This window comes from Balearica regulorum, chromosome 7 (assembly GCF_011004875.1).
Source record: "Balearica regulorum gibbericeps isolate bBalReg1 chromosome 7, bBalReg1.pri, whole genome shotgun sequence".
NCBI classification, from domain to species: domain Eukaryota; kingdom Metazoa; phylum Chordata; class Aves; order Gruiformes; family Gruidae; genus Balearica; species Balearica regulorum.
In genome coordinates, this window is record NC_046190.1 from 16,047,569 (window position 1) to 16,072,764 (window position 25,196).

A 25,196-nucleotide genomic window follows, 5' to 3' on the forward strand; every position below is an offset into this window, starting at 1 on the left:
CCCCAGCCATCCCTCTGTGGGCTGTAACTGAGCAGACCACCGAGCTCTCAAAAAATATTTATTATCCACAAATAGAAAATCCACCCTGTGAGCGAGGGCTCATCCGGCTGTTCCAGCCTCCTGCCTATGTGGAGGAGACTGGAGCCCAGGGGCTGCTCCAGCCCCACAGCCCCCAGGTCAGCAGCCCCTGGCCCTGCAGGGTCTCCGCAGCTCCTCAGGGCAGGGTCCTGCTAGGTTTGCAGAAACTGGGGCTGCACGCGGGCCACCTTACGGAAGTCCTTGGTGTGCGTCCGCGGGCACTGCATCTCACACCAGCTGATGGGCACCATCTGCACACCTAAGGACACCACACGTCAGGGGTTCCCCTTCTCAAAATTGTGTTCTTCCATGCGGGAAGGGGGGAGGCCAACTCAGCTGCCCCTCAGGCGGGGGGATGAGGCAGAACTGTCCAAGCCTGGGCCCCGCAGCCTGTCCCTACCTGCCTCGCTGCGCGCTACCACCACGCCCAGCTCATTCTCTGCCGTGCTCAGCAGGTAGTTGGACTGCGCGTCCCCCAGTGAGATCTGGTTAGACGGGGTTAAGGGAAAGGCCTCCCCGAGGGGACTTGAGCAAACCCGCTGTCCCCCGCAGGCCCTCTCGGCACGAGGGGAAAGGATACGACTTTGGCCAGGACAATGTCACCAGGGCGGAAACTCTTGTACACTTCTACCTGCACGGGAGAGAACAGGCAAAACCACGCAGCATGTCGGCGTGCTTGTCAGTGGTGGGACAAGTGCCCCCCACCAGCAGAAAAGAGGAGTGGGGGTGGCTGCAGTAGCAGAGTCACCAGCAGAGCCTCACTGACCTTATCTTTCTCCGTGGCTCGAATATCTTCTCTCCTGAAAAATGAGACGGAGGCATCTGAGCGCCAGTGAGCGAAGGCGACTCTCCAGCCCGTGGCAGGAGCTGCCCCGGCATCCCTGGGCGCTCGCCAGTACTTGCTGGACACAAGCCCGACGCTCGGGGCAGAGCTCCTGCCTGGGCAGCCGGCTGTGCTGCCCAGAAAAGCCTTCCTCCCCCCTTGAGGATGGGGTGCCTGGGCACCCCATCCCGTGGGGAACCCAGCCCCCTCCCTACCGTATGGTGCCACGGAAGGTGGACTTCAGTGGCGTGGAGCCGACATACAGGATGTGCACCTTGGCAAAGCGGGAGTTGATGCTGCAAACCTGCCCGGAGGAAAAGGGGAATCAGGGCCAGCACTGGCCTGCTCTCACCCCAGTGCACCCTGCTCCGGCAGGGAAAGGGCAGGGTGCAGGCAGGACAGGGCTGTACACGAGGAGCTTGTGTCTCACTCGGCCTCCTCCTCCTCGTGACCAAAGAAGCGGTGGCAGAGGTGGGACACCTGGCACTGAGCCAGCGGAGGAAGATGATACTTGTGCAACTCAAGACCCACGAATAAGACCAAGACCTGCTATGACCCCAGTCCCTCTCCCACCATCAGGACCATAAGGAAACTAATCCCTGGTCTGTGCCACCCTTCCTCCAAGCTGTCCTGGGCACTGCTCTCCACCACCCTGCCCCAAAAGGAGTTCTGGAAGGGAGAGCAAAGAATACCCTCCCCTCAGCCCACCTCAGGCTCCGGGCAGGCAGCAAGGGCAGGGAATGTCAAGAGGCAGGTATTCCCCATGCCGATATCTGGGTTCTTTGTGAGCAAGGGACCTGAGGGAGCTACTGGGCTGCCTCTGCCCTGCTGGGAGTTGTGCAGAGGGTATCAAGTGGCCAAGGGGCTCCTTGTCCCACCCCAGAGGCGGACAGGAAGAAAGGTCAGCATGGGGCAGAGAGAGCAAGGGCTGTGCGGTCTGCTATGGCAGCGCGCTCCAGTGCCCTACCTTGCACGTCACCACGGCCCCCACGTCGGGCAGGAGCTGAGACTCGGCATCTCTCACCACCGACACAACGGGCAGCTGCAGGGCAGCAGACACGGGGGTTAGCTTGGGGCACGGCCCCTGCGCAGGGTCAGGCGGGACCAGGCACCGTTGCAGCCCAACTCCCCAACCGGGAACGGGCTGCACAGCCTTGGTGCCCGGCAGCCGGCTCTGGGGAAGGGCAGCGCATGCCGTGGCTGTGCTCACCCCGCTGTCCTCGCTCCTCTTCTCCAGGCAGCCAGCCAGCGAGGAGAAGATGAAGCCGTGCCGGGTGTAGGTCCCGCTGCCAGCCGTGGCCTCCTCCGCGCTGCACAGCCGCTCGCCTAAGGGACGGGCGCTCAGGGGCTGTTGCTGCCAGGGGGTCCCGGGCTCCGCACGGCCCCGGGCACGGTGCCCGCTCCTGGCCGGCCCAATGCGGCGGGGCGGCCCCCCCCTCCTCGGGTCAGTCCTTTCCTGCATCCCCCGGGGCAAACCCCCTCCCACGGTCCCTCGGCTCCGGGCCGCCCTCTGCCGTACTCCTCGCCCGGGCCACCCCTTCCCCTACCCCGGGCACCCCCTGCTTCGAGCCACCCTCTACTCCGGGCACCCCCAGCTCCAGGAGCCCCCTCTCCTGCCCCGGGCACACCACCGCCGCCTCCTCCCCGGACCCGCACTCACCAGGGACACAATACCGAGCGGGTGGCGCCATGTTCGTTACCGGGAGTGCACCCGCAGAAAGCCCTCACTCTATTGGTCCTCAGCAGCAAGGCCACGCTGTAAGCGACGCGGCTATTGGCTCTCCGTTGGCCGGCACAGAAGTTGGGCGCGCTGCCCGCTGGGAGTTGTAGTACGACGCCGACCGAGGGAGCTTCCCAGCATGCTCCGCGCGGCCGGCGCGCAGGCGCAGTGCGTGGGGTGGCGGGCGCTGCCCGTGGGGCCGTGAAGGCGGCGGGTCGCCGGGCATGGAGGCGGCGGGTGGCGGGGCGCGGGCGGCAGGTCGGTGGTGTCGGAGGACAGGGCTGTTGCTGCGGGATGTCCTGGGTCTGGGACGGGCCGTGGGCCTTCAGGGGGCTGGAGATGCCGTGGAACTGGGAGGCGATGGCGGGGGGGTGGGGTGCTGTGGTCCTGGGTGGACTGGGAGGCGATATAGGGGTGCTGTGGGGCTGGGGGTGCTATGGGGCTGGGAGGCAGTGGGGGTGCTGTGGGGCTGGGGGTGCTATGGGGGTGCTGTGGGGCTGGGGGTGCTGTGGGGGTGCTGTGAGGCTGGGGCTCCCGGGTGTTACGGGGCTGGTTGCAGTGGGGCTGAGGGCTTTTTGCTGTCGGTATGGGCAGCCCTCGCGTGATGGGGCTGGGTGTCAGAGGGTGTCTCAGGGCTGGGTGCTACTGGAATGGGGGGGCTGGGTGTTGTGGAGCTGGGCGCCGCTGGAGGGTCCCACGGGGCTGGGGCTGGGTGGCTGGAGCCCGGCAGGAGCTGGGCCCTGGCTGTGGCCGGGGTAGGGCCAAATCTAAGGTTCCACCCTGCTGTGGTGTTGCCTGTGGTCTTGCTGTGCTGGTGGTTGCTGTCCTGTGCCATCCCCGTGGGCTCAGTGCCCCACTGGGATGTGGGGAGGGCCGTGGGCGGGGGGAGTGCTGGAGCCCCAGTGCCTGACTGGGCCAGGCAGGGTGCATGCCTCTGCTGGAGCCTTGTCCCTGTGGCTGTGCCACTGTCTGTAGGCAGGTGCCCTGGGGACAGAGGGGGTCCTGCCCTGTTCCCAGCAGCATGGGCAGTCTGCCCACAGAGCAAGCTCCTGCTCAGCAGCCACCAGCTGTCATAGGCGAGGAAACCTCTTTGATCAGAGCTGGCAGCCTCAGGGAGGAGGGAGCCAGCGGGGTGGGGAGGTGCTGTGTGTTTGGAGGGGACCCCAAGACCTGCTACTGGCTGGAGTGTTTTGTTTCTTACCACACTGACAACATGGGGATGGGTACCACCCAAAGGCTGCACAGCAGGAAGTTGTCACTTTGCTTCATTCCTGATACATTTCAGAGGAAGACTCTTGGCAGAGCGAAGGGGAAATGTGGGGGAGTGGCACTGGGGTTTGTATATCCCACCTCCCCCTTACCAGGGTACAGGAAACGTGGGCAGAAGCCATACCTGTGACCTGGGATGGGTCTGTGTCCTTGTGTCCAGCTGCTCCCAGCCTTGGTGTCAGCCCCACGCTCATCTGGCAGGGCAGAGGTGAGCCCTTGGCTCTGTCGGACAGCCCAGCCCATCTGGATGCTGCAGCTACTGCCCTTACCCTCCCTGCTGCTGCCCAGGGGCTGTGCAGTGGGTACGGCAGCACCGGGAGCCGGTCCCCACTGGAGGGACTCTGCGGTGTGACGCCACTGCCTGGCTCTGTGCCGAGGCGAGTGCTTGGCCCAGGCTCAGAACGTGCCTTGGCAGGACCCCGGGGCAGCCTCGTTGCTTAATATTGATTGGCACTGTCTGCACGGAGGCCTGGGGGCCCCAGCCCTGCAGATCGTTTTCCCAGCTGCTGGGTCGGCTCGGGTTCCTCCTCGGTCCCAGCACAGCCCTCGGGTGGGACGAGGGGCTCAGCAGGCAGAGGAGCGCCGCACAGCGTCGTCTTGGCCTGGGGCTGCCCCTGGGCTGCTCCTCTGCTGGTGCATGGTGTTATCCAGGGTGGATTCAGGTGAGGGGAAAGAGGAAGTGTTGGGACTCTCAGAGTGGGGCTGTGAGGTTGGGAAAGCTGCAGGGTGGCATCTGCAGCTTGGTCCAGAGGTTGAGGTAGCATCCAGGCTCTGCTTTTTGGGAATGAGAGGAACTAGGGAGCAGGAGTAATCCTGGCCCAGCTCCTCCACATATGTCTTGTGCTGGTTCCCCTGTTGCCAAACCTGTCGGGAAGAGCTGGGTCTGGGATTGTCCCTGGAACTGGCCCAGCATCCTGGATGCTCGTACCTTCTCTGGTTTCCTCTGAGTCAGACTCTCCGTGTCGCTCCCCCGGCCCCCTCCCCGCTGGGAAAGACGAGATGGGTCCAGAGAGCATCTGAGCCCAGACACCAAGGGGCCTGTGCCCCCTGCTCCACATAGAGAGCCATCTCAATGACAGTGGCCCCTCCGCCTCCAAGAGTCTGGGCTCAGCTCCCCCTGCTCCGCATCCTTGTGCAGGGTGAAGGAGAGGCCCCTGCCCTGCTGTGCAGGCAGGTGTCTGGCAGAGTCGGCGCAGGGAGCTGTACAACCGGCATCAGCACGTCCAGGAGGGGAGACCCTTCCTGAGGGACAGCCAGGCAGCAGGGTGGCCTGCCCACACTGAGCTCCTCTCCCTCCAGGCGTGGTATGGCAGGGATGAGGAGCCGGCAGCGGATGTTTGCGGCGGTGATGCGCCTGCTCCTCAAGTGCCTGCGGCTGGGCCGACGGCGGCGGTTTAAGCTGGTGCGACAGACGGAGCAGCTGTGGCACTACGGGCACCTCTGCCTCCGTTCCCTGCTCTACAACTCCTTCACCAACAGCGACGTGGTGCTCGACTCCCTCTTCGAGCCTGTCTACTGGCTGGTGGACCACGTCACCCGATGGTTCGGTGTGGTGAGTACCCTCACCGGGCAGGGGGGTACCTGACTCTGGGGTGAGCATGCTGCTGGGGCAACTGAGTCTCAGGGCTGCCTGTGCTCTAGGCAGGAAGGGAGTGGGGACCTCAGTGTGTGTTTCAGACTGATTTCCTGTGGCCGTATGCTGCCTGTGCCTCTCCCCAGGCAGCGAGGGGCAGACGCTGCCCACTCCGGTGACCCAGGCCCCTTTCCCATAGGTGTTTGTGGCACTGGTGATCGGGCTGACGAGCTCCATTGTGGCCATCGTGTACATCTGCCTGCTGCCCCTCATCCTCCAGACCTACACACCTGCCTGGATCTGCTGGCACCTCGCCTACGGACACTGGAACCTCATCATGATCATCTTCCACTACTATATGGCCATCACCACCTCACCCGGGCACCCACCACAGGTGAGGCACTGACCAGCAGCTGGCCACTGGGGACCAGCTATGGATGATCACTGGGAACAGTTAAACCAGCCTGCTGGCCTCCAGATTGGGGCAGCTAGGGTGGGCAGCGTGGGTAGAGGAGCGGAGGGGGGTCACAGGAGAGGTGAGGAGGGGAGAGGTGCAGGGCTTGGGTGCACAAATCTCTTCTGACCTGTGCGCAGGCCAAGGACGATCTCACTGGCGTCTCCATCTGCAGGAAATGCATTGCCCCCAAGCCAGCTCGCACACACCACTGCAGCATCTGCAACAGGTAGGGCTCCCTCCCTCTGCCCAGCGCAGCACTTGGGGCAGCCTCCGGCACCCCTCTCCTTGCCCCCTGTCACATGGCGAGACCCAGGCCCTTTCCCCTCTGCTGGCTTCTTGCCTCATCTCTTGTACAGCCCGCAGGGCTCGGGGGCTGCCTGCCCCCTCCCAAACACGGTGCTTGCACTGACACTGGCACTGCTCTCCTCCCTCCCAGGTGCGTGCTGAAGATGGACCACCACTGCCGTATCCTTCTGCAGTACTAACCTGCGGCACTCTCCCTGGGGGGAGCCGGCCCTGCTTCCCCCTTCTCTCCCTGCCCCACTCCTGAGTCAGCCAGCACGGGGAAGGGTGCCGGGGGCCCAGAAGAACCACCCTGGTCCCTGGGGTGGGTTTGGACCCATGGCCCATCACGGTTACACACCTTTAACCCCAGAGGCAGCCTGGCTAAACAACTGTGTGGGACACTACAACCACCGCTACTTCTTCTCCTTCTGCTTGTTCATGACCATGGGCTGTATCTACTGCAGCATCAGTGGCTGGGAGATGTTCCGGGATGCCTACGCAGCCATTGAGGTGAGCAGGCAGGCCCTGGCCCCTGCCCTGGCCTCCCCAGCCTGAGCTTGCAGAACAAGGCTGGCCAGGCCTGGCCTTGTAATGACTTTGCTTCCCCTTTCCTTTCTCCTGTGAGCCCCCCAGCTACCCTGGTCCTGTGGGGGCGGGGGGTGTGAAGGGGAAGGGCCCCCTCCTCTGAAACATGTAACTGGTGCCCTGTTTTCCGTCCCCCTAGAGAATGAAACTGCTTGAGAAGGAGAGACTGGAGGTGGCTGCCAACCAGGTGGGACATCCCTGCCCCCCAGCTGCTCCAGGCAGTGTGTAGCAGAGCTGCTCCACAGGCTGGGTCCTGCTTGGGGCCCTGCTCCCAAGGAGCACCCCGCAGCCAGAACCAGCCCCTCTGCTCGTCTCATGTATTGGAGAGCTGGGGCTGGCCTGGCAGCTCTGCTATGGGCACTGCCTCCAGCAGCTAGGGGTCTGCTTCCCTGTGCACCCAGCGTCCAGGGGCTTTGGCTGGTGGCAGCTGCTTGGCATGCGCTGCTCTCCTGGGGAAGCTGCAGCAGTGCATACGTATCTCACCCTGAGCATCAGCTGCGGTGTGATGCAGTGTCCTAACCAGTCCCATGGCTGCTCCCTGCCCCCTTACCTCCAGCCCACCGCTTCTCACCCGTGTGCCAGCTCTCAGGTGTCCATCTGTCTCATGGCTGTCTCAGGCTGCCTCCCCATTACCCCGGCTGTTGCACTGGTTCCAGCCACAGTCCTTTCTAGCTGTCTGAGCTCTGCATCAGGGAGGGGTGCAGCAGTCCCCCTGTCTGGCTCTAAGCTATAAAGCAGTTTGGGTAATCCCCCCCTACTCTGGTCCTTTTTCAGACGTACTACCAGACCCCGCCTCCCACCTTCTCCTTCCACCAGCGAGCTTTCCACAAGAGCGTGGTCTACCTCTGGGTCCTGTGCAGGTAAGGAGGCCCAGGGCTGGGAGGGAGGGTGCCGGGGGAAGCAGCAGGCAGCCCCCTGCCCTGGGATGTTGTCTGCCTCCCCGCGACTGTGCTGACTTGCTCTAGCACAAACGTCCCTGCCCTACCAGCTCTTACGCTACAGAGGAGGAGAGATTTTTGGCTGTCACGGGAGATTAGATGAGGTGACCCACCTATGCAGCCATGGGTGTGCAGAGGCAGCTTCAGGCCCCCCTCAGCTGCAGCACCAGGGAAGGAAGGCCTATGTGCAACCTGCTGTCCCTTGCTGTCTCCAGCTCGGTTGCGTTGGCTCTGGGTGCTCTCACGCTGTGGCACGCCGCCCTCATCACCCGTGGGGAAACCAGCATTGAGAGGCACATCAACAAGAAGGAGAGGCAGAGGCTGCAGAAGAAAGGCAAGGTGAGCGCAGCCTGCAGAGCAGGATGGCTGGCCGGGGCAGAGCCAGACATGATGCACCTCTCCCTGGCCTGCAGGTCTTCAGGAACCCCTACAGTTATGGCGGCTGGGATAACTGGAAGGTGTTCCTGGGCGTGGATGTGCCAAGGTAAAGCCCTGGGGAAGCTCCTGACTGGGAAGGTGGTGGCTCAGCAGCATGTGGGGGTGCTGGGACACTGGGGCTCTCCTGGGGCAGAGCAGGACAGTGAGTGTCCCATGCTGCGCACTGCTCCGGGCTTTGCAAGGCATGGAGGACCCAGGCATCAGCTGCCTTGTGGCTCCTCAGCCCTGCCCGGTGGCAAGCTCTGGCCTACCCAACACCCCTTTGCGAAAAGAGCCGTGGCTGAGGAGCTCGGCTATCACAGCAGCTCAGGGACTTGGGCTCACATCCCTCGCTCGTGCTGACAGCCCTGGCTCAGCTCTGCAGCGCTAAGAAGCGCCGAGACTTCAGCTTTTTGTTGAGGCCTCGCTTCTCTCCCCACAGGCACTGGTTCACCCGCGTCCTGCTGCCCTCTCTTCACCTGCCCCACGGTACAGGCCTGAGCTGGGACCTGCCTCCCTGCGTGACCAAGCAGCGCACGCCCCTCCTGGCCATCTGAAGCCCCCCTGGTGCTGAACGTCCCTCCCTGCAGGCAGGGGAGCGCACGGGGACCCGCTCGCCACTGCAGCTCCCTTTGGCCTAAGTGTCTGGGGGAAGGCGGGTGCTGGCACGCACCGCTGACCGGAGCCAGAGCCATGGGAAACTTTGGACAGTGCCGGTGCCTGGATGCCTGCTCTCTGGGCTCCTCGGTGGCTGCGGGCGGCCCCGGGGGAATGGTGGCAGAGCTGCTGCTCCTTGCTCCAGCTGAAGGTGCTACCCTCACTAGCACAGGTACGGCCCAGCTCTCTAGCAGGGCTGAGCACAGAGGATGGCACCCCTGCCCCGAGCACTCCCCAAGGAACCTTTTTAAGACCATCCAATAAATTTTTTTAAGGAAGCCTGCCTCTTTTTCCTCATGGGGGGTGCTGGTTAGGGGAGGAGAGGGACCCCCACAATTCCCCAACATCAAAAGAAGAGTAAGGGCCTATAGCCAGCAGCACCTTTAGCTGCTCAAGACATGGAAGGGCACTGTGGTCCCCGCCTGAGCTGCATGGAGACCCCCACAACGTTACCAAAACAGATATATTTATTCCTCTGATGCATGGGTTGCCACACACTGTATGCATGTGCACAGGCCTACCCTCTCCACTCACACGTGGTGAGTCTGTCTGTCACTGTCCCTGGCTGCAGCGGAGGCACAGCTTGCTTCCTCCTTCCTGTGGGTGCCAGGAAGAGGGCGGGGGCGCCGGGAAGTTGCCGCAGTGAGGGGTGCCGTCTGCCAGCCCCTGCACTCCAGTCCCAGCACTCAGGGCAGTACTGGGCTCCAAGGGTCCGTGGCATCGGCTGGATGGCTTGGCAGGTTAGCGGGGGCCCGGTCAGACTGTCGGTCAGCACAGGGAGGGCAAGCAGGGCACTCACCTGCCCGGACTCCCCAGCAGAAACCTGTGGGACAGAGATGATGTCATCAGTCATGTCCCCAACAGGCCAGTACCCCAGCAGCTCCAGCCACACGCACTCACCATTCCCCCCGTGCTGCCACTGCCTCCTTCCGCACCAGCCTTTTCTTGTCATCCAAAGGCTTGGCCAGTGCCCGGATAACTCGGGCCTTGTACGGGAGCAGCTGTAGCACAGAAAAGGCTCTTAGTGAGAAAGCTGGGTGCCAGCTGCCCCCCAGGAGGAGGTCTGGGACCCCCTTGCCCCTCTACATGCAGGAGCAGGCAGCTGCAGGAGCACTTACCACTGTCGTGGGCAGGCTGGTAAGCGCGTGGGCACAGCGCAGGGCAGCAATGCGGACAGCCTGGAACAGAGAGGGGTGAGGGTGGCAGAAGGGAGAGGGGCAGAGGGGAGGGGTGTGGGGGAGAAGGAGGGGTGCACGCACCATGGTGGGGCTGGAGGTAAGGCTGAGGAACTTGGTGACCAGCGTGTCGATGTGCAGGCTCATGATCTGGGGAGCTTCGAGCAGCAGCGGCTGGAGGCAGCTCAGTGTGGAGAGCTGCACCACACGATCAGAGCAGGACAAAGCCTCAAGCAGGAGGGAAAGCAGCTGCGGGTGGGGAGGACACAGGAGACGTGAATAACTCCCAGCCGCGCACTCTGCACTGCCACAATCTGTCCCCACCAAGGCTGGCTCTCACCGTGGGCAGCTCTGTCACCAGCACGGGCTTAGGGAGGTGGTTAAGCACATGGGACAGGCCCTTCAGGTAATTGGCCTTCACGTCTGTGGAGAGCAGAGATGGTTACAGGCAGCTGGGGGAGGAGGGGACGCCGGCTCAGGTCCCCTGGGTAAGGCAGTCACAGGGTGGCGAGGCTGGGCTGGGGGTGGCCGCTTACCAGGGCTGGCCCCGTGGAAGCCCTGCACCAGCTTGGGGACGTTGTCAGTGAAGAAGCGCTGGCGGAACATGATGCGCACATCAGCGTGGCAGCCCTTGTGCAGCACATCCGGAGACTCAGCCATAAGTAGGGAGAAGCTGTCGGCTGCGGCAGGGCCCAGCTCCGTGTCACCCAGTAGGCCAAGCAGCTGTAAAGGGGAGAGCCCTGAGATGGGGCACCCTGCTGCTGGGGTTCCCAGGAGGCCATGGAGGGAGCAGGCAGGCTTCTTGAACATTACCCAGTCCCACCACCACCTACCTTATCCGTCAGCTGGGCACTCAGAGGGTGGTAGCGCAGCACCAGGGCTTTGGTAACCTGTGCAGGCAGAGCAGAGTCAGCGCCAGGCTGGCTGTCCCCCCACCCTGCACCCAGGGCGGGCCTTACCCAGAGCAGCAGCGTGAGTGCCTGCGTTCGGTGGGGCCCCTCCACAAGGCCAGGCTCCATCCTGTTCACTGCAAGCTGCAGGATCTCATCCAGCTGCTGCCCTGAGGATATAGAAGGGACAAGCTGAGCCATCCCTCTGCCAGCAGTGGGCAGGGACCCACAGCGCCCTGCCCTGCCGCCTTACCCGCAGGGTGCTTGTTCACCAGCCCTGCAAAGCACTTGGCAGCTGTGGTGGCCGTGAAGGGGCAGTTGCAGGAGCAGCTCAGCGCCAGCAGCTCCTGGAGCAGCCGTTCCTGCTGAGGAATTGCCACCTGGAAGAGACATGGAGCGTGTTACAACCCAGGGCCACAGCCACTCGCTTCCTCTGCCCGTGGACCCGGGCAGGAGGGCACTCAGTCAGGGCCCCTTCTCCACCCTGCTCCTCACCAACTTACATTGCGGGGTAAGGAGCAAACGAAGGCCATGAGGAGGGCAACCAGGCGTCTCTGTGCCTCCAAGCACTCCCCATCCTGTGGGGAAAGAATAGTGCCCGTGTCACCACAGTCCTTGCTGCCAGCCTGTGCTCAGTCTGAGGACATCCTCAGTCCCTGCTCCTGTTCTGGAACACCGGTCCTGAGCACCCAACACACCTGGAAGGGCTGGAAGGAGCAGGGAAAACTGTTCTGGGGCAGGAAGGAGACCTCTCCGTCCAGGAAGAGGGGCACCACGTGAGACACGCTCTGGGCAGCTAGCCTAGGAGAAAGGAGACATTGCAATGTGCTGCTCTGGGAGGGTCACCAGAGAGCTCCTGGGTACCTCTCAGGAAGTACAGGGTCTCCCTGTACAGACAGCAGCAGGGGACACACAGCCTGACCCCTCCCCACAATGCAGTGCCCGGTGTCCCACCCCAGCACCACTCACTCAGGGCTCAGGTGAGTGGTGGCAGCACTGATGACGGGGACCATGGCAGCCAGCACCTCTTCCTCTAGCAATGCCTTGCCCAGCAGCGGGTGGGTGCTCTCTGCAGGCAGTGGGAGGAAAGGGACACGCTGGAGCCTGCTGCCCAGAGGGAGGAGGCAAGCACAGCCCCACACCGGCCCTGGCCAGGGCTGCTCTGCCTCTGGCAGGGGGCAGCGAGGCCCGCAGTGCCCGCGGTTGCCGGAAGGCGGCAGCAGCAGCGCTGGCTGCAGGATCAGGGATACCGGAGAGCCCGGGGAGCTGCCTGCTCTCCCCTCTCCCACTCCAGACCCGCACCTACCCTGTGTGGCAGCCTGCACGGCCATGCCCAGCAGGCAGGGCACCACTGTCTGATGGTAGTACCAGCAGCCCTCTGCATCCTGCTGGCACTGCAGGGCCAAACGGTGCAGGCTCTGGCACACGGAGACCACGTCTTGGGCGTTCCTGGCCTCGCTCCCTGCGGGGCACAGTCACCGTCACATCACACAGCTGCAGCACCCATCCCTGATCTACACCAGGATCCCAGAGCAATGCAGCTCTCCCTCCTCCCACTCCAGCGGTGGGATTTACAGCCCAGCCCTGGGCCCCTCACACCACTGCCATCCCTGCTCTCTCCCAGCCATCCCTGGTAACGGAGGCAGCTCCTGCCCAGACGTGCTCCGTGGAGCTGCCTGTCACGCGCTGTGCTACCTTTCTGCACCTTCCGGAGATGCTGCAGCAGGACAGGGACGGTCTCCCTCACGATGCTGGTGTGGGTGGACACGGCTGCCAGGGCCTGCAGGCAGCGCTGCTGCAGGGAGCAGTGGTCACGGGAGCTCTCCTCCTCCCACTCTGAAGAGGAAACACACCTCAGAGGGGTGCTGGGGTGACCCCACGCTCCCTCACCCAAGGGCATTCAGGGCCCAGACTGTGCCAGGGTGGATGGGGTGAAGCAGCACAGCAGAACTAGCCCTTGCCAGGCCCAAGGCACTCTGCCTGCTCTGCAGCTGGGCAGCTCCTCCTCACAAGGGTGATCCCAGCCACACAGGCTGGTTGCCAGACCCAGGCACGATCTTCCCTGTGCCAGCACCACAGTGCCTGCACTGGGAATCCCCCAGGAAGGAGAGCCACCAACCTAAGCCGTACAGCACAGCCCCACTGTGTGGTAGGAGCTGAACAGGGATGGGGCAGGCTTCACCCCCAGACCAGACATCACTCCGTTCCCAAGGCCACCAGCCCTACCTGACCGCAACTCCTCTTCAAGCCTGGGTACCATGTGTCCGGAGAAAACCTTCGGGTAGATGGGGGCCAGAGATCCAGCTGCCTCCATTGCTGCTTCGCTGCCAGGGGGAAAAAGAGCAGGAGGGGTGATGTGAGCACTGCAAACCCTGGGCTGCTTCTACCCCAGCTGCACAGATCTGGGCCAGAAAATGCCTCCAAAAAACCATTTCTCAGCAATTTGTCTTTTTCGCCCTACTGGTAAGGCAGAGCAGAGCCCCCCTACTTTGACAAGCCCAGACTTTCTAATTTCCAGTCCATAAATCACCTGGTTTATCCTTTTGCTCTTACACCCACATGGGCTTTTAGTTCAGACAGTTCCTGTGCCTTCCCCCAGACGACAGACCCTCTCTGCAGCGAAGCCAGGCTTTGTTCCTCTCCCCAGAGCGTGGGTGACTGCAGTGGCACCAGCCTGGCCCTCACCTGCTCTGAGAATCCTCCTCATGCAGAGCGAGACGGATGAGGTGATCCACAACCAGCTCCAGGTTGGAGGGAGACAGGAAGCCTGGAACAAGACATGTAGATGAATCCTGCCCTCGGTGAAATGCGAAGCTGCCAGTGTTCTGGGCAGCATCCTTCCCCCTCGTCCAGGCTAGCAGCAATGCATCAACATGCCAAACACCAGAGATACAAGGTGCCCAGCACAAACAGGCAAGAGAGAGACCAAGTGTTCCTGGAGCTCATGGCCTGGGTAGAAGAAGCTGCCACTGCTCTTGTGCACCTACAGGCAGCAGGCAATGATGTTCCAGCAGCTGTGTGGCACCATGTCTCTCAGAACATGGTGACATCTCCCTCTGCTTCCCCAAGAGAAACAAGGCACCAACCTTGCAGGGAGCCCAGGACAGTCAGTGCCCTGATCCCAACCAGCTGCAGCTGCACACTGGGATCCGTCAGCGCCGAGAACACCACAGAGCAAATGGGGGCTTGGAGTGACAGCAGAGAGCTCTCATCTGGAGAGAGAGGCACAGAGTCACTGCCTGCGCCTGGCTGTCACTGCACAGCCACCACCATGGCACCTAACAGATCATTTCCGGGGCCCTGCCGGTTGACACCCAGCCATGCAGGGTCCCTGGGACATGGCAGGGGGTTGCACATGCAGCTGCCGAGGTCAGCGAGTTTTCCTTCTCTGTCAGCATATGGGAAGGTGAGGTCAGAGCTAGAAGCCCGCTGGGACACGGGTGCCTCCAGAGCCAGCAGCCAGCCTCACCTTCTTCCACATGTCCCCACTTCTGCTGCAACTCCAGGAAGCCCAGCAGCATTTCCAAGATTGTCCTCCTCTGGCTGCTCTGCAGGGACACAAAGGCGTAACCCAGATCACCGTCATTGCTGGAACACAGCTACGTCTCAGCCCAGTGCTGCGAGGCCAGAGGGTGCCCACAGGGTCCCCACCCGCAGCCAGGGAAGGACACCCAATTTGACACCCTGCTCCCACCAAGCCCTGCAGAGCCAGCGGGTGCACTCAGCCCTGCTGCCTGTGACCACAGAGCCCAGGGTGCCCCTCACCTGCGGGTGCTTGGTGTACTGCTCCAGCAGCAGGGGCAGGACGCTGCGGGTGACGCGGTGGTAGGCACGGAGGGAGGCACCCGCTGCTGCCTGCAGGAGTTTGGCACTTGGCCACACCAGCTTCATGTCGGGCTCACACAGATGGTGCCTGCAATCTGAGATAGGCTGGGCGTCAGCTGCACCGGCAGAGCTCCTCTGCCTCACGTGCGGGGACATAGCCGATATCTGGGCTGGGACGTGCTGTCCCTAACAGAGCTGCTTCCCCCAGCTCCAAGCCCACAGCACAGCCTTGGACACCCCAATCTCAGCAGAGAGGAAAGCAACTCAATCCAGCAGGCATTTCCTACTGTCCCCTTCTCCTCCCTTCCTGGCAGCTAATTCCCTTGGAGAAGCCAACAGTGGCTATGAGAATTAGAAAGAGAAGAAAGAGGCTTCAAAGAGAACAGGAGGGCAGATTTCTAGCTAGGAGCACGTTCGCAGGCTCAGGCAGGGTAGGTCTCTCTACTAGCTACCTTGCAGGATGCTGCTGAGGAAAGAGTCCAGCAAGTCCTCAGTGTCAGAGCTCAGCACAGACCGGGAGAGGCAGGCAGAGAGGGCGTGCAGTGCGGCCAGGCATTCTGCCTCGACCTTCTCACTCGCTGTCTGGAACACCTGCAGGAGAGGCCGTAGGATGAGCTAAGGTCCGTGCTGACCCCAAACGCAGGCTTCACACTCCCAACCCGAGCTGAAGGGCTCAGGCTCCCACCTCGCTTCCCATGTGCTTTGAACATGCAGTGTGGCATATCCAAACCCCAGGTACAGGCTGATAGGGCTGGCCTGACCCCCAATTTTCAGCTGGGGCTGTCTGAGGCCACAGGTGGGGGCTGCTGGGAGATATGGGGCCTGCCTGGTCTGGCTCCAACTGTGGTGGAGCATTTGTTAGGGGCCCTGCAGTACTCACCTCCCTGCGCAGGGATGACCAGAGGCTGGGGAGGAATTCCTGCAGCTCCTTCTGCCCGTAGATGGCACAGCAGGCAGTCTGCAAGAGCGAGCCAGGAGAAAGCATTAGAGAGAAGCCAGTACCAGGAGGACACAGACTAGGGACACTTTCCATCCTGGCAGGCTTGTGCTGAACTGCATGAGCCACTCAAGGGAGAGAAAAAGAGGAAAGAGCGATGCAGGCCAAACTAGGACCCTGGAAATTGTGGCTCTGCAAGGGAGAGTCTCTGGCTGGCAGGGAGAAGGGCTCAGAGGTGGCTGGCTGCTGCCACCACAGGCCAGCTGTAGGCTAAAGGGAGTAGGGGATCCCTCCTTACCAGAGTCTGCAGGGAGTCAAGCTTGGCACTTTGAAGGTCTGAGTCCATCTTCTCAATGAGCAGAGGGAGCAGGAACTGCAGAGAGAGGCAGTTAGACTCGGCACATCCTTTGCACCACCGTGCCCATGGCCCTGCAGGGCTGCAAGCACAGCCTCTGCCAGGAGAGCAGAGGTGGAGGGATACCTGCCACAGGCAGCCCCTTCCCAGCGCACCAGTGTCAACACCCACCCCATGCCCAGCCCCAGCAGGAGACAGGCAGACTCCTGGTCCCAGCTGTTCCCATCCCACAGAGACACAGCAGGAGCTGCAGCACTATGAAATGCAGCCTGTGCTCAGGGAAAAGAGGGGTGCTCGAGAACCCCCAAGGAGCTTCCTACCTCAGCAAACTGGGGCGTGGAGGCCAGTACAGCCCGGAGGCTGAGGATCAGGTCTTCCCTCTGGATGCCGTGGGGGTCATTGGGGGGCTGGAAGGGAAGCAGAGAGCAGGTCAGGAAACCTCCCAACCCAGCCACTATCCAAGGCTGCATCACCTCATCTCCAGCAAGGCAGCAGCAATGCCAGTCACTGGAGCCAGCTTGGCACTGGCCTGTCTGCCTGGGTACCACAGCTCGCAGCTCAACACTGCCCAGCCAAGACTCATGCCCACCCTCTCCTCCCATTCCCTGGAGGGGACATGACCCTTTGAGAAAATGCCAGAAGGAACAGGCTGTGGCACAGAGCAGACTCACTCACCGGAGTAAAATCAATGGGGAAGTAGCAGGACGTCACTTCAAACAGCTCCTCCACAAACGGACCTGCAGGGAGAGAAGAGAGGAGTGAGCAGAGACATTGGGCAAAAGAGGCACAACAGCCATGCCTAGCACCCACAACCAGCTGGCTCTGCAGCTCCTAAAGTAGGTCAGGGACAACTCCAGCCCTGGTCAGATCCAAGGGCCATGCCTCCAATAGCTCAAAGAAAAGCGATGTGTCCCCCGGTCAGCTCTGCACAGCAGGCACAGGCTCACCCAGGGCGTAGTTCTTGGCAATGAGATCACGCACGATCTGGAAGGCCACCAGCAGATTGCGGGGATCCTTCTCCCCATCCATCATCTGGATGAAGCCGAAGGTAAAGTCAGCACCCAGGCCCTTCAGCTCTGCAGAAAGAAGGAGCATGAGCAGATGCAGGACACAAGACCTCACCAACATGGCATGAAATCAGCCCCACTTCTCCAGCCCCACAGCCCTTTCAGCTCTCCTCAGGCAGAGCAACAGAGCCCTCAGAGAAGGTGAATGCGAGCCATTTTCCCAATCTGGACAATCCCAGAGTGGTTCTGGCATCTGCCCCCTCACCTTCCTCCCTGGTGCCCATGAAGTTGGTGATGATGCTGTAGACTGTGTGGCGGTCCAGCTGCAGCAGGGACTGGAGGGAGGAGCAGAGCAATCAAAACACGCCTCCACACAGGGCAGCACTATTACCCACGACCCAAGGGCAGCGCATGCCCTTGAGAAGAGGGCAGGACCCCCAGCAGCTCAGCTGCTGCTTCCTGGCACACAGATTTCATCTACCACATGCAAAGTGTGCTCATGCCTGCGCAATGGCACCTGAATGTGACTGTGTCCATCACTGCGTGAATGCACCATCACAGGCACACCAGGGCCACACATACTGCCCAAAGCTCTGCCAGCATAAACAGTCTTAAACCAGAGGAGAATTTGGGTGCTGAGGTCACTTAAACACAGCCTGGAGAACAGAACAAAGGAAATAACTCCCCCAGGGCTGACAGAAGAGAGGACAAGGTCCAAACAGGATCCTCATCTGCTGTCTGCCTCTCACTCCATAGTGAGACACACTGTCTCTAAGCTCCACAGGAGCATTGCACTGCTGCTGAAGGATGCTCTACACTGCACTGCTACTGAATGTGCTCAGACCTCGGGGCAGACAGGCCATCCCCAGACACCCAGGGAGCAGGGACAGGAGAATGGGAAATCACATTGCTCACCTGCACATGTACCTCCTGGAAAATAGCTTTGAGTACAGACACCGCTAGCCCTGGGGACAGCACCTCACACATGCTCTGGGGTGAGAAAAAGAAAAGCAAGAATAGAAAACCATGATGGTAGCCATATAACAGAGCTCCTGCTCCTGTACAGCAGTCACCTGCAGAACCCTCTCCTACGTGAGGGAGAGCTCACCACCCCCTGAGACAGGACAGGACAAGACACTTATCATCTGTGCTGCTCTCCAGAGTGGCCAGGGAATCCTCGCCCCATTACCAGCATGGGGCAGAAAATTAAGGCAGTCTCCTCTCTCCTGCCACTCTGCAAGGGGCACAGCAGGAACACGGAGGAGACAGGGCAATGCCGCCAAGCAGGAGCTGACAGCCCAGCTGGGCCATGCTCAACATGCTGCTCCAACCTGCACCCAGGTGTTGCACCTCCCTGGCACCGTTCTGGAGCACATCCCGGCACTGCGGGGCATGAGCTCACCAGTGCTCGGAGTCCCTGGAGCACCGAGGGGATCACGAGGTGATGATCTTGCAGCCGATTCTCATAGAACAGGACCAGATGCAGCACTGTCAGAAACAGACGCCAATGTGTGTTAGTCCCGGGAAAGCAGCGGCCAGATGAACAGCAAACATATCTTGCACTGGTGAATGGGATTAACTGCCACCCTTGGGTGCACCAACCTGGCTCCAATGCCTTCACCCTCCCCCTGTGAGCAACCCATGTCTGACCACAGCAGGGCAGCACCCACCTCTGGCCGTTGCAGAGGTGCTGGAGCTACCTGAGAGGCATTTGCCCCGGCCTGTCCGGACACGTGGGTGCAGACGCCTGCTCAGCCAAGGCTGGAGGATGTCATGGGGTGGGACGCAGGGCTGGAGCAGGAGCTCCGGCTTCCCCGCGCTGGCTCCACAACGCGTTCCCGGCCCCTGAGTCACGGCCACGGGCGCCTGCACACCCTGGCCCTGGGGAGTGGCAGCAGGAAGCAGACTGGAAGAGCCGGCTAGTAGCATCCTGCGCCCACAGCTGCTGCAGAAACTCACCCCCCCAGGAGGCAGCCTGACGCAGCGCTTGAGAAATGAACTGCGTGAGGAGGAACACGAAGGGAGACGGTGCCAGCTGGAGGTGTCACAGCAGCTGCCTGTACCCTGCTGGGAAGCTGGCTCTGCCCACCCTCCTCCAGAGCTCCTGGTGACTTGGATCTAACACAGCTCGCTCCCCTCACCCAGCTGCCCTAACTCTGCCTTCCCACTGAACCTCCCCACCCCCCCGCTGTCCCTCCGGAGCACCCCAGTCCCCATCACAGTCATCGCACCTGACTCCAGCTACACCAGTAGCTAGTCTGTCTGTACTCTCTCCGCACAACTGCTCTTGGCCCTGGCTGGCACCAGTCTGAAATGAGCGCCAAATGCCAAGGACCAAGCATTTTTTATTTCCATCGTTCCCTTCCTCCACCTCACTTACTAGCTGAGCCCCTCTGCCTTGCCAGCCTGCTGGCACAGGTTCAGCTACCCACCAGCAAGGCCCCCAGTCCAAGTCAAAGTTTGGCAGCACTTACTGGCTTCCCCTGCTGCCAGCCAGTTGCTATGGAGCATTTAACACAGCCAAACCTTCTCCTTGCCTCCTCAAATGGGGCATCTTCCTCTCCCCGCTCTGGTCCTCCACCCGACTGTCATCCTTACACTGATCTCCCCTCCTCCCCAGGCCCCAGGGTTCCCCCAGAGTTAACCTGGGCAGGCTGAAGGGCTGCGGTGTGACTTGCTTTGTGAAGGATGGTTTTCCTGCACTGAATCACCACACAAGGATTTTGACATACAGATGTGTCCCCAAGGCATCCCACGTGGCGCTGAGCACACCTGGGTGTGCAACACCCACACACTGCCGGGGGCACCAGCTGCAGTGCCAGGGCTTTGGCGTGTTCAGGGAGTGACCCAAATTGTGCGGTGAGGTTGGCAAAAAGGCTGTAGTGTGAGGCCTCGTGCCCTCCTTGGACTTTGACTCCTGACAGACATGCACAAAGCTCTCACAGTGCTAAATCAATCCCTTTGCCAACTGCAGGACACCTGAGTGGCACAGGCTTTGTCCCCAACCTGCCGGCAGTCAAGAGCCCAGAGCAGCCCTTACCTTCCTTCTCCTGGAGCAGGGAGTAGCACTGGAGCAGGGCTTGTGACAGCAGCTGGATACCTCGCCCTCGCATCCGAGGATCTGTGTTCTCCAGGCAAGACCTAGGTCAAGTGGGGAGAAAGCCCAAGAGGCTTGTTGTGAGCAGGGACACCCAAGCAGGAAGCACATCCTGAGCAGACGCATTATAAAACCAAAGAGGTGTCGCTCTCTGGGCAGGGGGGTGGTGGCCCAGTCCCACCTGACTTGCTGGCAGGGTGGGAGCAGACTCCTCTTCCCTTGACCGTGCCGCACGCATGCACCTGGCCCCAGCACCATGCAGCAATAAGTCCAAGCTCTCAAGTCGGACCAGAGAAATTGCTCTTGCACCATGCTCTGCACCTGAATTTCAGGCTCCCAAGATCACAAAGGATGAAAAAGGGCAAAGCCTCTTACAACGAGGCAAACCCAGCTCCCAGCTTGGGAGAAATGAGCCTCCACAAGTCCCAGGCCATGACAGCTTGGAGACAGATGCAAAAGCTGAGTGCCAGCCAACTCGTGACATGGTGATGTGCCGTTGTGTGCTCAGGCAGCTCCTGCTGGGGACAGTCCCAAATGAGAAGTGCCCTGCGGCTTGCTGCCTGCCACAACATCTCTCCTGGGAGAGCATCCAGAGCTGCTCTGGCCCTTCTCTTTCCCAAACAGCTCCCAAGTCCTGGGAGAGAAAGCATCGCTCAGGCCCCGTGCTGTGAGTGGACAACATCCTTGCAGGCCTGTGTGCCGTGGTGAAGCTAGCTTGTCCTGGACAAGCACGTACATTTTTCCTTCTCACTGTCCATCCTTGCGGGAATCTCCCCTGCAAGGCCATTACGCGATGTATAACATGTATAAGGCTTTTCTTACCCCAGGGCTTCCACAAGCTGCAGAACAGTCCAGCTTCCATCTTTCACCCCTGGAGAAAGGAGGTAGAGAGTGAACCAGAGACTCCCAGACCGTCAGTCAGGCAAGGTGCTGGAGACAGATGCTGGGAAGGGCCCCGGCACCACAGCGGGAAAGGCTGGCTGGATGCTGGCACCTCGCTGAACACTGAAGAAGCCACACGCACTCAGTTGGTGGAGCTGCCTCCAGCCCTGCCGGCGAACACATCTGGGACCGAGAGCTGCCTTGACTAGATCAGAGCTGAGAGCAGGCAGGAAGGGGTGAACTTGCCTGCGCTTTGCCTCTACCCTCTCCCCACAGCCTAGCTGCACCCGTGACCAACACGTGGCTCCCAAGAGAAGCAGCCTTGCTGTGCTCCACTTTGCTGAGATGCCAAAAACCACTTCTCTAATGTGAGCAAGCCAGGACCTCCCCAGGTGCTCCCCGAGGGAGAAGTGGCTGAGCAAACAGCCAGACACTAGTGATCACCCAGCTTCCCACCTTGGCTCCACCACCTCCATGCTATGCTGAGCAAGACCTGCACAAACTCCCTCCAAGATGGAAGGCAGGGAGAAGGGCAGCTTTGTGGTGAGAGGAAGACGAAGTGTTGGGATTCCTGGAATCTATTTCCAGCTCTGACTCAGACACTCCACGAGGTTGCCTCACTCACCTCCTGCCTCAATATTCTTGCAACTTAGCTGGGGGAAGAGTCACTCCTTGGGAGGCTTTGGTAAGGACCTGCTGCAGGTCCTTGGCAGGAGGGCAGGTTCTCTACTCCTGCCACCCACTGCCAACGTGACACCTTCCCAGTAGGACAGCTCTGTGCGTGTGGGAGGCCAGGGACTGCCTTACCTTCAGCCCTCTGATCTATAGCTCAGGTGGCAAGGGACGTTGCTGGGAAACATGCAGCAGCCCTCACTCTCTACCTGGACAAAACAACTTTCCTCCACAAAAAAAGCACCTTCCAGTCACCAAGACTCACTGTCTTTACCCAGGAGCACTTCTAGGCACTCTGGAGGGCCCTGTTCATCCCTCTGCCCTGCTGAAGTCTTGCCTACACAACTGACAGGGCACCCACCCCCTCAGGAGCCTAAAGGTTTAATTCAAGGCTTTCCCAGGCCTTGTCTCAGCTAGTGTCTCCTGCCGTTGCAAGCATTTACTGGCTCTTCCTAAGCAGTTAATTCCAGTATTAAGTCATGCTGTTCATCAGAGAGCAGTCTCTGGGGATGGGAGAAGGGATGACAGTGTTTACTGACAGCAGGCAGCCCCAGCTCTAGAGATAGAGCTTCCAATCCTGCTTGGCACAGCAGGGAAAGGGAGCCTGGACTGAAGGGCAGAACAGATAAGGGGAGCTGCAAGGAAAAAGAGGAGCCCAGCAGGTCGCCGAGTTGACAGGCACAGACTGAACAGGGGGTGCCTTGAGCAATAGCTGTAAGGCACCGGCAAAATTTCTTGGAGAGTAACAACAGTGCAACAGCAAGTAGGTGCTAGGCATCAGCACAGAGCAGAATCGGCTGCCAGGAGAGCTCGCGCCCAGCATCCCAACATCCCTCTCTGCAAGCTCATGAAAAGCCCTCGTGCCTCTGAACCACCGTGAAGAAGGTCCAAGACTGTCTCTGTGGCCAAGCACTCTGCCTCTGCATTTTCAGAGACCAAAAGCAGCATCTACACAAAGCTGCTGGTTTCCTAATCAACAGGAAAGAGGTGAAGTCTAATGACCAAACCACAATCAGCTATTGATGCTCCCTGAGGTTAACAGCCCCTTCGCTGGGTGATGGTGAGAGAACTCGTTCCATTCTCAGGGTCCCAGGGGTGCGACCAGCTTTGCCTCGCGTGGAGTGACCACACCAGCCCTGAGAGCATGACCGGTGAGCATTGCCTCCCACCCGCAGGCAGAGCTGCCCAGGCCATGGCTTTAGCACAAGCACAGCTATAATTGGACCTGGCTCATCAGCACAGCAGGCACAGCGGCAAGCCTGTGAAACTTCTGCCTCCACATCTGGCAGCAGCATGTCCCCAAGGTTACTTATGCACCTTGAATCCCGGCATTCCCTTTACCAGGAGGGGCTATTTCGGTGTTGCTGTAGTCCGAGAGGCTAAACAGAAGCAAGCCATTTACCCTTTGCTGCATTATTACTCGGAATCAATCTGCTCCCTCTCCTGACACCTCTTCCCTCCTTTCACGCAGTGTCCTCCTAGACTTGAATCACTTCCACACACTTTCCATTCTTGTCTCCCCCACACCCTCAAAACATGAGCACAGCATTCACTGGGATCGTGTGACGGATTTTCTGTAAGAGCAGTATCTTTCTTTCCCCATCTTTTAATAAAAATGAGTTCAGTCTCCTTCTGCCACCCACTGACCCATGCAGCCCAAGCTGCCTGTGATGCCACTGAGGCCTTTCTTCCACTTGCCAAGTTACACTCAATTTAATACTCAGCAACACATGGGAGAAGCTGAACGCGTTTCTTTCAACAATTGCACAACGGCCACAAGGTTAGGAAAAAAACTCCCCTTTCGCTCAAGGATACATGATGCAATTTAATACTTTCTGATGTGTGATTCTATATGAGGTCAGAGGGGCCAAAGGACACTTGCCGGCTCCCTCGCTTGTCAAGGTGGGTTTGTCACTAGCGCCATACGGCTGATGAGAGCGGGGGCAGCTCTTCTCTTTGTACGTCTTTGAAGAGACAAAGCTCTCTCTGGGCACTTCCGTAACATGACCATAGATGACAACAGCAGTTGTAAGGTTATCTTTCCCCACTTCTATCCCAAATATGCCAGAGGCTTTGTGCAACTCTTTTGCGACATCTTGAATGTCACATATTTAAGTGAATCCCTCCAAATTTCCCTGGTATTTTCTTCACTCTGTTACACAGACCACTGGGTTACCTTCCCGTTTTGCCAGCTCATCTCAGCACCAAGATACCACGGATCAGTTCACAATCCATCAGTCTGGGTTTTTCTTATAGACCTTGGGAAAGGTCCGTAAGCTACCTGTCTACGTAACGTAGCCTACGTAGTCCTCTGCTCCCACAACGCCTTTCAAAAATGTGCTGAAGCCACTGCCTAGAAACACAAATGTGCCATCTTATCCTTAAAAAACCATATTCCTGAAGCTGCAAATTCCCCAAAACAACAAAGTCACCAAATCGCTGCTCCAAGCAGAAAGACAAATTATCCAAGGAAACCGAATGCCTCAAACCCTGCCAGGAAAGGAGGAGAAACCACAGAGAGGGCAGTCAGAGCCTGGGCCCCAGAAGCAGCAGCCAGCAAAGCCAGAGCATCAGTCATCTCCTACAGCATCTCGGCAAGGCCAGGAGCTCCCTTCCCACTAGCGCCTTCTCTGCCACCCAGCCACGGCCACCCCCCCAGCCAGTCATGCCCAGTACCACCCACAGCAGCTCCCACTGCACCCCAAACCTCCAGGGCCTCATGCTCCAGTCACCTCACTCACCCCAGGGCCTCATGCTCCAGTCACCTCACACACCCCATGCCACATCCCCCACCCCAAAGCCCCGTTCCCTGCTGCAGGGCAGCCCCCGCAGGCACCGCCACTACACCCAACACCTTCAATCCCACCCCATGCTCTAGACCAGCCATCCAAAACCCTGGCGCACCCCACAGACCCCACAACTCTGCCTTCACCCCAGCTCCCAACAGCCCCGCATCTCCCCACACCCGCCTCACCCCTAGAGCCCCACACCCACCCCGCAGCCCCTAGCCCTCATCTCCCCTTTCGACACCCAGCCCACAGCTGCAGGCCCTACCCACTCCCCCATGCCCTGCCACACACCGAAGCCTCACGCCCCAGCCCCACAACCCACGGCCACGCTCTGCCCCACAGCCGTGCCCACGTCCCTCCCCACCGCCAGCCCCGCAGCCCCAAGCTCACTCTCTAAGCCCGTCCCGCCCCGCCGCCCCCCAGCCGTGCCCACGCCCGCCCTCGGCCCGGCCCCGCTGCCGTGCCCACGCCCGGCTCCGCCCCGCAGCCGCGCCCGCCCAGTACCTGCCGCCACCTCCGCAGCGCGGCCGTCCTGCTGCCCGGCCACAAAGTCCTCAACGAAAGCGGCGAGCGCCGCAACTCCCGCCCCGGCCCCGGCCGCCGCCATGACACCCCGCGCCCAGGGCAGCGGCCGCCGGTTCCCCCCCCCCCGCCGTGCGCATGCGCCGGGCCCTCACGCCGCGGGCGGTGACAGCGCGCGCACGCGCACGGCAGGAGCGCCCCCTCCTCACCACCCCCGGGGAGGGGGAACGGCGGGGCCGCGAG

At 60.7% G+C, this 25,196-nt stretch overlaps 3 protein-coding genes across 6 annotated transcripts; 1 reads left to right on the plus strand and 2 right to left on the minus strand.

The window, feature by feature from the left end:
• Window positions 1-45: 45 nt before the first annotated feature.
• EXOSC1 (exosome component 1) lies at window positions 46-2,835 on the minus strand. Its single transcript, XM_075758146.1, has 8 exons — window positions 2,562-2,835; window positions 2,112-2,227; window positions 1,869-1,943; window positions 1,117-1,205; window positions 845-878; window positions 659-709; window positions 479-563; window positions 46-337 (listed from the first exon to the last, which is right to left on the minus strand). Exons 1-8 carry the CDS (start codon window positions 2,590-2,592, stop codon window positions 231-233), a joined length of 588 nt encoding a protein of 195 aa, XP_075614261.1. The 5' UTR covers window positions 2,593-2,835; the 3' UTR covers window positions 46-230.
• ZDHHC16 (zDHHC palmitoyltransferase 16) lies at window positions 2,776-8,841 on the plus strand. Of its 2 annotated transcripts, XM_075758139.1 has the most exons (11): window positions 2,776-2,879; window positions 5,190-5,442; window positions 5,663-5,857; window positions 6,058-6,146; window positions 6,357-6,385; window positions 6,582-6,715; window positions 6,930-6,977; window positions 7,565-7,650; window positions 7,944-8,067; window positions 8,142-8,212; window positions 8,588-8,841. In XM_075758139.1, the coding sequence occupies exons 2-11, from the start codon at window positions 5,197-5,199 to the stop codon at window positions 8,700-8,702; spliced, it is 1,137 nt and encodes a 378-aa protein (XP_075614254.1). In that variant the 5' UTR covers window positions 2,776-2,879; window positions 5,190-5,196; the 3' UTR covers window positions 8,703-8,841. The 2 variants fall into 2 exon arrangements, with proteins under 2 accessions (XP_075614254.1, XP_075614256.1); XM_075758141.1 differs by lacking the exon at window positions 6,930-6,977.
• A 410-nt stretch (window positions 8,842-9,251) lies between these two features.
• On the minus strand, window positions 9,252-25,088 carry MMS19 (MMS19 cytosolic iron-sulfur assembly component). 3 transcript variants are annotated; one of them, XM_075758136.1, is made up of 31 exons: window positions 24,936-25,088; window positions 20,911-20,959; window positions 20,032-20,132; window positions 18,394-18,479; window positions 17,907-17,981; window positions 17,257-17,326; window positions 16,932-17,060; window positions 16,660-16,721; window positions 16,305-16,391; window positions 15,928-16,002; window positions 15,573-15,650; window positions 15,145-15,283; window positions 14,633-14,787; window positions 14,337-14,415; window positions 13,954-14,079; window positions 13,553-13,634; window positions 13,094-13,191; window positions 12,563-12,703; window positions 12,174-12,329; window positions 11,837-11,936; window positions 11,566-11,668; window positions 11,371-11,445; window positions 11,121-11,247; window positions 10,937-11,037; window positions 10,811-10,867; window positions 10,514-10,700; window positions 10,318-10,400; window positions 10,062-10,226; window positions 9,921-9,980; window positions 9,703-9,803; window positions 9,252-9,625 (listed from the first exon to the last, which is right to left on the minus strand). In XM_075758136.1, exons 1-31 carry the CDS (start codon window positions 25,036-25,038, stop codon window positions 9,598-9,600), a joined length of 3,078 nt encoding a protein of 1,025 aa, XP_075614251.1. In that variant the 5' UTR covers window positions 25,039-25,088; the 3' UTR covers window positions 9,252-9,597. The 3 variants fall into 3 exon arrangements, with proteins under 3 accessions (XP_075614251.1, XP_075614252.1, XP_075614253.1); XM_075758137.1 differs by lacking the exon at window positions 24,936-25,088 and adding an exon at window positions 23,525-23,630; XM_075758138.1 differs by lacking the exons at window positions 20,032-20,132; window positions 20,911-20,959; window positions 24,936-25,088 and adding an exon at window positions 18,594-18,703.
• Between the last annotated feature and the right edge of the window lie 108 nt (window positions 25,089-25,196).

What these genes read in the sequence shown, in the direction of transcription:
- EXOSC1 (XM_075758146.1), bottom strand. Translation starts at nt 2,592, where the DNA reads ATGGCGCCACCCGCTCGGTATTGTGTCCCTG. An exon ending in AGAGGAGCGAGGACAGCGGG is followed by an intron (nt 1,944 to 2,111) that starts GTGAGCACAGCC and finishes GCTGCCCTGCAG; the next exon opens with CTGCCCGTTGTGTCGGTGGT. An exon ending in ACCTTCCGTGGCACCATACG is followed by an intron (nt 879 to 1,116) that starts GTAGGGAGGGGG and finishes CTCATTTTTCAG; the next exon opens with GAGAGAAGATATTCGAGCCA.
- MMS19 (XM_075758136.1), bottom strand. Translation starts at nt 25,038, where the DNA reads ATGGCGGCGGCCGGGGCCGGGGCGGGAGTTGCGGCGCTCGCCGCTTTC. An exon ending in TGAAGAGGAGTTGCGGTCAG is followed by an intron (nt 12,704 to 13,093) that starts GTAGGGCTGGTG and finishes TTTCCTCTTCAG; the next exon opens with AGTGGGAGGAGGAGAGCTCC. An exon ending in TCTCCGGAAGGTGCAGAAAG is followed by an intron (nt 12,330 to 12,562) that starts GTAGCACAGCGC and finishes TGTGCCCCGCAG; the next exon opens with GGAGCGAGGCCAGGAACGCC.
- ZDHHC16 (XM_075758139.1), top strand. Translation starts at nt 5,197, where the DNA reads ATGGCAGGGATGAGGAGCCGGCAGCGGATGTTTGCGGCGGTGATGCGC. An exon ending in TACCTCTGGGTCCTGTGCAG is followed by an intron (nt 7,651 to 7,943) that starts GTAAGGAGGCCC and finishes TGCTGTCTCCAG; the next exon opens with CTCGGTTGCGTTGGCTCTGG. An exon ending in GGCTGCAGAAGAAAGGCAAG is followed by an intron (nt 8,068 to 8,141) that starts GTGAGCGCAGCC and finishes CCTGGCCTGCAG; the next exon opens with GTCTTCAGGAACCCCTACAG.